This window comes from Thermobia domestica, chromosome 5 (genome assembly GCF_964235325.1).
Source record: "Thermobia domestica chromosome 5, izTheDome1.hap1.1, whole genome shotgun sequence".
Classification (NCBI taxonomy): domain Eukaryota; kingdom Metazoa; phylum Arthropoda; class Insecta; order Zygentoma; family Lepismatidae; genus Thermobia; species Thermobia domestica.
This window is the reverse complement of record NC_137458.1, coordinates 286,973,364-286,983,924: the sequence shown is the minus strand read 5'-3', so window position 1 is coordinate 286,983,924 and position 10,561 is coordinate 286,973,364. Positions and strand designations below refer to the sequence as shown.

Sequence of the window (10,561 nt, the reverse complement as noted above, 5' to 3'; positions counted from 1 at the left end):
CTCGTCTATATTAGGAGAATACAACAGGTGCATGGAAGATCATGATCAAATAGACCAGAATATCACATCGCATGGAAGAAGGTCCAAATAGCGGTGGTGGATACTTTTCTCTGAGATGATTGATGTACCGGTGCGAAGTACATGGCTTCTGCTGACCAAAAATAGGATATGTGTCTCATACGTACAATTTGAACTGATTTTCAGAAATATAAGGTCATTCCATTAGGTGCAGGATGTCTGGCTATTTCTATGTTGAGCAGTGAACACGTTCATTTTGATGGGAGAGACCACTTAAAGGTTCGCTCTAATCATTAACGTTGTGCAGGTAGCCTGTGTTCAAGTATAGTTCTTACGAAATGTTTCAAATGTAATGAGGGCTTGTACGTACATTGACATATTGTTAAATTTGCATGAAGTCCGAAGGTAGGGGCCGCACCCCTCGTGGCTCAAGAAAATATATACGTAATATAGCAAAACAGTTATATTAAATACGAGACGTAATATAGCAACCATGGAATATCCACTAGAACTTCTTTTCGGGCGACCTGATAATGTTCCATTGATAATGGCTTCATAACATAGAACTGCAGAATACTGTGCTTATTTTGCCTTTTAGAATGTAATAGTTTCTAAGACAATTAATTTTCTTTCCTTTTACATATTTATAAATAATTGAACAGGGCATTTATATACTCGTGCCATCCGAAAGTGCTTACTTAAACGCCTAGCGTGTTCACATGATCACGGGGTACCCCAACGAAACCGTTTACGTCACGAGCTCAAAATTTCTCATACGTGATCTTCACACTTAAATAAGCAAATATTACCAATTTCACCAAAATTGAAAACAAAAAATAATTCCGGCGTTAATGGGTTAATCCGTAGGTCCTATCTGATATAGCCTCGCTGGCAAAAGAGACTTAAACTCAAAATCAACTCAACTCAGAAAAACAATTTTACGTTCCAAGTTCTATGATTGTAGTATCAAAATACTGTCCAATATAGTTTATTATTATTATTATTATTATTATTATTATTATTATTATTATTATTATTATTATTTGTTTATTTATTTATTATTTTCTCTATTGCCCATTTGAGCAGGCGACATAGCAATATACGTCCATTCAAGTATATTACTTTTCCTCTCTGTTTTTCCTTTTATTCTTGTGTTTGCTGGAAATTTTTACAATTCTAGGTTCTCCCAATATTAAGTTCCGTATTTTCTTTATGAGCTTTTACCCAGCTCTAATTGTATCAAGTTTGTTTTTGAAATCTTAGGACCGCTCCGGTATCTGATATCTGATACTAGTATTGGTATTATTTTCATATGTTTTTTGTCTTCCACTGTGTTTCTATGATTTAGGCTAGTTGTTTGTATTTTCCAGTTATTTTCTCTTTTTTCTTTCTACAGGATGAATGATAATTTTTTCTTTTTTGCTGTGTGCGTTGATCATTGAGAAGGTTTGTTACTAGTCTGTCTGCTGTTAGTAGTACAGTTTTTTAATTTAGTGATGAGTGTATTGAATATACAGGTTGCTTAGTTCTGTACTGAGAGTTTATTAGTATTAATAACAACTTATACAAAAAGGAAGATGAAAATATGCAGTGGTTTCACTTTTCCGGACAATTAGTTCTTCCTGTGCAATACGATTTCTATCCGCTACAAGTTAAATATATAAGAGTCATTCACACATAATACTTAGTTGTCAATTCAAGCATCAAAAGAAATCAAATCATAATGAAAACCTTTGTGGTAAGTTACTGTGTTCCTAATATTAGAATATATGGAAAAATGTATACTTCTGTTATTCTATAAAACATATTCTTATTTTTAGATAATACAGTCAGGTACATCCATGAGAAAAAAAGTGGTCGGAGCAATTCATCAACTAATTTAATAATTAATTAAGAGACCCGAGGCTAAGTATTTGTATTGAAGAACCTGTCGTACTAATAAAACTAATACAAAATTTACCATTTTCGTTTGCTTTTTTTTCATTGTCAAAAGGAGATAATGAAAAGTCATAGATAGTGTTATTCTACAACAGAAAATATGAACATGAAGAATTTTCAGTGTTGCCATCCATACAAATTACAGTGTTGCGAGAATAACAATTCCCCAAAATCTAAGTTAAGACTGCGATTAGAGGAACAAACTCAACTGCATTTAATTAGGTATCATGCTGTTTTGGTGTCCTGCAATCTACATTTTAAATAATAGTTGTATATAGTTTGTAATGAACAAAGTAGTTTTAACACATGTATATTAAAAGTAAATAACCATGCTATTTAAAAAGTAGTTCACAGGATACCAAAACAACAGCATATATAATCAAATGCAGTTGCGTTTGTTCCTCTAGTCGCTGCCTTAATATAGATCTTCGGGGATTTGTTATTCTGACAACACTGTAATTTCCATGGATGGCAACACAGAAAATTCTTCATGTTCATATTTTCTATTGTAGAATAACATTATCTGTAATTTGTTAAGTTGCATTTCATTATCCCTTTCACTTATGGAAAAGCAAGAAAATGAAAATGGTAAGTGTTGTATTAGTTTTAGTATAACAGGCTTTTAACATATGACGAAAAATAATTTAAAATAATTTTGTTGACTAGGTCAGATAAGATTCTCTTTAGACTTTCTCGGATAGTTCGCTAGCTCAACGTACTTTATTTACTGAAAATTTGTCTTTTCTAACACTGCAGAATTAATATAGTAAGATACTAATTCACAGTTGTCTTGGGAATCTGAATCACATGTGGAAGTATTGAAACGCTGCATTCTCTGGAAGTTTATTATTAGTAGTAATACGTTGTAGAGAATATATGGAGTGGAAAACGAATTATATATTCCACACTGAATATATGTATAATATATATAACTAAGAAATAATTAAATTGAAAACTTGGGGTTCTGATATGACGACTACGTGGATTAATAACAATTAACACCAGAGTAAGTTGTAAAATGATTAAAATATTCTGAGATCATTACATCATAGTCGGAAAGTCATACTCACTGTAACCGTAGTTCTCTGCTTTGTGAGAGAGGTATATCTCTTAAATAAGAATTTACTTTTTGAAAACATAATTCATTGCAAATATGAAAACAATTCATTGCTTTAAATGTAAAATTTACTGATTTTTTTTTTTTTTTACTTCTTTCAGGTACCGGTACTTTTTGCTGTTTTCGCATCTGCATTTGCAATTGGTGCCATTGATTATTATGTGAGTACCAATTAATTTTGTGCTATTTACAGAAATTTACATTTTTAACACTTTGAAAAACACACTAAGCAAACTGTTGATTTTCATTAAAGATGCTGTTGCTGTGTGTTAATTACTTTAGATTGATTGCTAGTAAATCATTTTCATAAATATTAACGGTAATGTAGAGTGACGATATTTACATGCTCCACAATTTGGTTAAAAAATCAGAAAATTTTCTGGAGAAACTTTGTTTTTTAGTTTACGGAACCCTCCGGAAGAAAAGGTTCAGGTACCTCCATAAAAGTGCATCTAAAAATATTATATCCTACAAAATACATTCTTAAATCTTTATTGAAATATGATTAGTACTATGAAAAATATGAAACAAAAATTAAATAATTTCAAACCAAATTGTGATATTTTTAATACACATCAAACCATTCGATACAGCGGGCTCGATATTGTCCTATTGAACTTATTGTCAATACATTGTCGATATTGTTCTTTTGAACTTTATAAATGCCAAATCGTTAGTGGTTTATAAGAGCAGGGTGTTCCTCTTGAAACATACAATATCTTCTGTAAACGAAGTCTGCTAATAGGTAATTGTCTTAGGTTTATGATTCATACATCATTGTGTTTATAATGAAGTGATTCCGATTTTCGAATGATAGTATTCCCATAAGTTACAACACATATACGCAGGAGTAATGCGGAACATATTTTCGAAATTTTCCTGAAAATATGTATCAGAGCTAGTTTAGGTTTTTCTACCAGAAATCCTTCTATACGTATTATCATGAAAGGTACTTTAAAAAACTACATATTTTAAGCTATCACTCTCTATTAACTTCTCATCAATCACGTGAAGTGATGTACAGTTAATATATATATTAATAATCCATTTAAACCGAGGACAAACATTTTTGTATCTTTAAAGAGTGAGAAAAGAGAGGAAGAAGGATAGAAGGAAAGACAGATAGTGTATTAGTGTTTAAAGTGTTACATGCGATCTCATGTGTAAAACCGGTAGCGGATAAAACATTTGCAATGCAATTAGTTACGTAGAACGTCATTATTACCATTAATCATTTCGACCACTCTAGTGGTAAGAAAACCGTTACCTCTTCCAACTGCTTATTATTAAGTAACGCACTGTATGACCACCAAATAACAGGACGATACACTGTTTCAGGGTAAACAAATAATCTAGACCTACATGTTCACGTTTTGTCTTTGTTGAACTAATCAAATGTACAAGAAAACGAAAGTTATCTTAAATGGCATCATTGTAATACATGCCATCCGTTTTAAAAAAGTTTTGAAGTTATCTGTCACTGATCTTGAACATGATATGTGTCATGCCTGTTTCATTAAAGTGTGTATTTTAAGCTAAACAATTAAAGAATAAATGAAGTATGTTACTTGGTCGTCAAGTTAGCTCGTCTATAAAAGAGGAAAATAAATAATTCAAAACTGCATGTAGCAAAGTTTAACATTCTGTAGTGTCTGATAGAAAGATATAGTTTCTAACATACATTTAACACAAAATTGGAACAGAACAGTCAAAAATCATGCGAAACCTTTAAAACAAAAAAACTTGGACAATTTTTCCAAAGAAATGTGGTTTAATATACATATTTTTTCAGTGCCAAATAATTGCAAAATTAACTAACTATAAATTATTATTATTATTATTATTATTATTATTATTATTATTATTATTATTATTATTATTATTATTATTATTATTATTATTATTATTATTATTATTATTATTATTATTATTATTTAAACAACTTTCACAGGATATTCGAAATGTTAGTGGATGAAAAGTGGAGTATACTCAAATACAAACTCGAGATTAAGTTACTGAAAGAAGACCCCATGATTGTTCCTCCGATCTTTCTTCATGGATTTAAGAAAATTGCCAGATTAATAGCCTATCTTTATTTAAATTGCATATTATATAGCATCAGTATTGCAAAACAAAGTTACTGTGTGAACTATTACCTGCTCATGGTCAATAAATTTATTATTTACTTGTATCAATATCACAGGCTTAAATTTAAATTATAATGTGTGTAAAATGACACAAAACTACCAAAGATGTAACTAAATCAACCCTTTTATTACCTCAGAAAATAAATTATCTATCCATTTGGTAACATGCGCATTGACATGTACACCTTTCAAATTTTGCAACTGATTATCTCAACAGTTTAGATGAAAATTATCTCTTAGCACCTATGTACAACATTTTTTGTTTCTTGGTTTATATTTTATATTTATTTATTTATATTTACTAGGCCTATCCGAGATATCAATTCGGCTACGCTGTAAGTGACCACCTGACAGGAGACAACAAGCAACAGACTGAAGTACGAGATGGTCCTGTAGTGAAAGGCCAATATAGTTTGGTGGAGCCTGATGGCAGTGTACGAGTTGTTACTTATGGAGCTGATGATATTAATGGATTCAATGCTATTGTTAAGAGATTAGGACCTAATCTTCACGCTGGATACGGAGGTTATGGTTATGGAGGATACGGATATCTAGGATAATCACAATGTATTTTTTTTATTGTTTGTGCAAATGGTAAAATAAAAATGTGTTGTTATAGGAAATTTTATATATTTTATTTTCCATTACGTTAAGAGACTGTTTTGTCTATTTCTGAGTTATGTTTCGGCTGACTATCAAGAACATACATTCATATAAGTAAATAACATTCACTCCAAAATGAAGAATACTTCATTACTGATACTGAGTGTTCACTTAGGATCTTTTTTTGGGATGTTTGGTCTAACGTAGGTTTTGATATTAAAAAAAAAAAATTATAGGAAAATATATCATGTTCCATAGGAAAAATGTATTTTTTGTTTATTACCTGAGGTTATTCGATTTTGTACTGAGAATGAACGTGTAACTCAGGTCTTCAAATTACACATCCATATGAAAATAATGCAAAACCTGAAAATTTGCGTGAGGTGTGATATACATACTGTCGATAAGGAAAAGTCAGCATAGATCACACGGGGATGAGATGCAGGAGTAGTAGTAAAGGTGCTAGCGATGTGCAACTAGCAGAGAATTGGTAACTTGGCAACTACAGTTGTCAGTAAAATTCGTGTGTCTATACAAGCTAAGATTCAGATGCCAGATACTGAAAAAGTGATGTGTATTTAAGGTAGTTTATTGTCAAAATTAGCGTTGTACCCAGTTAACCGCCGATTTGTAAATTGATACCCAAACTATGTGCGTTAGTTATCCCCTACCCAAATAGGACAAGTAGCTCGATTATGAAGTAGGGAAGATGGCGCACACACTTATTAAACGCAGGAGAGATGGCGCACGTGTGATAAATAACGCACTGTTCATTTTACATTTAGGTCTATTTTCTGTAAATACATCAATCCAAGCCTTAGCGAGGGCTGACCGTGAAAAACTGAGCGCTCCTGCGACTACCTTCAGCTCCAACGAACCTTTTAGTTTTTTGTTGGAATGTGATCCCTATGCGCGTGGGGTGAACTCAAGTCAGCTACTTCCTTGAAGTGTAAGTTAGATTTATTTTTATTGGCTGTGTTAAATCGGTAATATGAAATTATTATCATTATTATTATTATTATTATAAAGTATTCTCTTTCGGTAGTTTCTGGGACTAATGAGCTTTTCTTGTCAAATTAAAACTTTATCCATAAATTATCCATAAAACTTTATTCATAAAAAAGTGTATTTTTTGTTAATAACATGTGTAAAATGGATGTTAAGATGTTAAATATGGAAACAATACTTCAAGAAGTCTTGCAATATACTTACTCTTCCCGAATACTTAATGGAACAATTGGCAACTTAAGATCACGCTTTGATCCTAATACTTCTGTTTCTTAGAGTAATTGTTTGAGAATAATTGCTTACATTTCCAGATAATCTCCTAGATATTTAATTAAGGGCAATTTAAAAACGATATGTAACAGAAATGGAATCATATATTATTTCACATTCTTTCCTATTCTTAATTACAATAGCTTACACGTACTACGAACAAAATTTAACTGAAGGCTAGACGCATAAGAATCGAGTTCTAAAATTCCCATACGTCTCTTGTTCATTTTACAAAACTTTAGGGAAATCAAGTTTATTTAAAATAGCAATCCTTTTTTATACACCTGAAAATTAACAAAATACTTTCTTAAAATGTAAAAGAAATACCTGAACACATTATGTATGACAAATTTGCTGATACTAGGTATTATTAAGTCATAAATAGTCAAAGAACACATTCCAGAAAAAGAAGAAAATGAACAAAAGACGTATTGGAAATGTGCAACTCGTTACCGATTCTCTAAATGGAGGATTCTCGACAGTTTCCACCGGTGTATCGCGAAATATATTAACTATTAATACCACTAGAAGTCTCAACTCGACCTACTACCAACAGAACAACGCGTGCCAACAATGGTACGCGTAACACAAGTAGAGAAACTCTGCTCTAAATAGCACTGTATCGCACTTGATTTCTGTTTCGTGACAATGGTAAACGAAGTCTCTTTAACTACACACATACACACGCGCATATATATATATATATATATATATATATATATATATATATATATATATATATATATATATATATATAGAGAGAGAGAGAGAGAGAGAGAGAGAGAGAGAAAGAAAGAGAGAGAGAGAGAGAGTCCGGGGGCAAAAATCCTTTTTGGGGTTTTGGGGTACTTTTTATTGGAGTTGTACAACACTGCTTGTGCTGCAGAAAGATTAAACGGCGGCGGTGTACTGTCCATCTTAATAAAGGTGTGTGGTGAAATTTGTTAATACAATGAGGTAAATTACATTTTGTCTTACTGAATTATAATTACTCACTATGAAAGTTTCACTTTTTTTTTTTTGGTTGCTATTGTGAAAGTATAATTTGCACGAAAATTATTTTTGTAAGATATATTGATGTTTTCTCAAAAGTTATAAGTAGGGCCCGGATAATTATTTAATTACATATTTTTGTAGGGGTTATATTTTTATACCAAATCAGTGTAATAATGTCATTTGTGACCCATAGTGCCTAAAAACACCCATTTGAAAGTACATATATTTACATATTTTACACTTATGTACATATAATTACATATTTTACTCATGAGCACATAATTTTACATATTTCTTGATATTTTCATGCTTGATAGGGATTTTTCATACAAAAGCTGTTCAACGATAGACTTTGAAAAGAAGAAAACACTCACCTCTCTTTGAATTTAAAGTGGTTGCTTTATTTTTAATTTTTATTATTTATTTATGTATTGTTTCACTGCGTTACACCCTTTTAAAATAGTATTGAAGCGTAGTTTGGCGGATTGCTAGGGAGAGTTGGACACAACCGTGTTTGATTAGCAATCGTACACTCTCGGTCGCAGTAGTAGCGCTTACATCCTTACGTGAGATTAATAATTCAATCGAATTACTATCGCGACGCGGTTTTACGATTGCCTATCGTGTTGTTGTCGCAAACTCGCCCCACTAATACTTTCCTTCTTCGAAAAATATTAAATCAGATGGGGAAGTTTGCATTCACGCAATTAGTAACACTGAACTCTTGATTGACAAAAGTGAAGCACCTGCCGTCACAACGCATGCTGTAGGGAAAGTGTGAGCTATTTAATCGAATATTTAATCTCCTGTGCTGTCAGCAAATCCTGTTTCCAAGATGCCAAAGGACAACCCGTTGTCAATAAGACTTAAGCATTTCACGGAAGAGTTTGAGCATTTTTCCACCGATGAAAAAGTGCTTTATTGCCAGGTTTGTGAGAAGGGTGTCTCATGCGCTCAACGTACCCAAGTTGTGCAACACATATCCACATCACGCCATCAGACCCGAGCTTCAAAACCTAAACCACAAAAGCAGTTGCTAGTAACTGAATCTCAAGCTCAAAGTAGTTCAGGGCCACGGAAGTCTCAGTTTTCAAGTGATCTGTGCCGCGCTATGGTATGTGCTGATATCCCTATTTTGAAACTAAACAATACAGTACTTCGTGAATTTCTGCAACAATACACACACGAAACAGTTCCAGATGAATCTACAATCAGAAAGCATTACGTGCCTGATTTATATGTGGAAACAATGAACTCTATTCGTGGGGAAATCGGTGATGGTCCTATTTGGGTGTCAATTGACGAAACAAATGATGTAGAGGGGCGACATGTTGGTAATGTTGTAATAGGTTTGTTGAAAGATAATGAAGTCAGCAAGCCTATCCTGTTAACTAGTGATTTGTTGCCGCGATGCAACCATCAAGCCATTGCAAAACTCTTTAATGAGCTTCTCCGTGGCTAAGCGGTTAGCGTACGCGTCTTTGGCGTGGGAGACCCGGGTTCGATCCCCGGCGGGAGCTCATGTGGTTCGGATTCCACGTTAATCAGTAGGTCCACGTCTCATATAGCCTCGCTGCTGAAAGGGACGCTAAACTAAAAAAATCAATCAATCAAAACTCTTTAATGATGCTATGGGACTTATGTGGCCTGATGGTATCAAGCATAACAATGTCTTCCTTCTAGTGACTGATGCAGCACCGTACATGTGCAAAGCCGCAGAAGCTTTGCAAGTATTGTATCCGAAGCTGTTACATCTAACTTGTCTTGGCCACGCATTTCATCGTGTTGCAGAATTTGTTCATTCTAGATTTTCACATGTGGATGCATTAATTTCAAATACAAAGAAGGTATTTTTGAAGGCTCCCAGTAGAGTTGAGAAATTTAAAGAACTGTTCCCTGAACTACCTCTTCCTCCTCAACCGGTACTAACGAGGTGGGGAAGCTGGATTGATGCTGTGTGTTACTATGCTACGAACTTTGATGTTGTGAAACAAGTGTTACAACATTTTGATTCTGAAGATGCATCTTCCATAGAAATAGCAAAACAAATGTTTGAGGACGGGAAGTTGAAGCATGATATTGCCTACATTCATAGCAATTTTTCGTGTCTGAGTAGTACTATTGAATCCTTGGAGAAATCATCATCTACCCTTTCAGACAATCTTGAAATTGTCCGCTCAACAGTTGTTTCTCTGGTAGGTGTGAAAGGATCGGGTGGGGATGCAGTGAATAAGATGGCTTTCGTTTTGGAGAAAACTCCAGGCTATAAGATAATCTGTGCTATTAGTGGAGTGTTAAGTGAAGCTAAATCCGATGTCGTGGCTATTGAATACACACCTTCTGATTTGTGCAAGTTTAAGTATGCACCAATTACTTCGTGTGATGTTAAACGATCGTTTAGTCAATACAAAGCTCTCTTGCGTGATAACAGGAGAGGTTTTGTGTTTGAAAATTTGAAACACAT

General features: G+C 33.2%; 1 protein-coding gene across 1 annotated transcript; it reads left to right on the top strand.

The window, feature by feature from the left end:
• Positions 1–1,730: 1,730 nt before the first annotated feature.
• LOC145684905 (cuticle protein 19-like) lies at positions 1,731–5,804 on the top strand. The gene is made up of 3 exons (XM_081757258.1): positions 1,731–1,756; positions 3,175–3,234; positions 5,526–5,804. The coding sequence occupies exons 1-3, from the start codon at positions 1,742–1,744 to the stop codon at positions 5,778–5,780; spliced, it is 330 nt and encodes a 109-aa protein (XP_081613384.1). The 5' UTR covers positions 1,731–1,741; the 3' UTR covers positions 5,781–5,804.
• Positions 5,805–10,561: the final 4,757 nt, after the last annotated feature.

What these genes read in the sequence shown, in the direction of transcription:
- LOC145684905 (XM_081757258.1), top strand. An exon ending in TTGGTGCCATTGATTATTAT is followed by an intron (nt 3,235 to 5,525) that starts GTGAGTACCAAT and finishes TATATTTACTAG; the next exon opens with GCCTATCCGAGATATCAATT.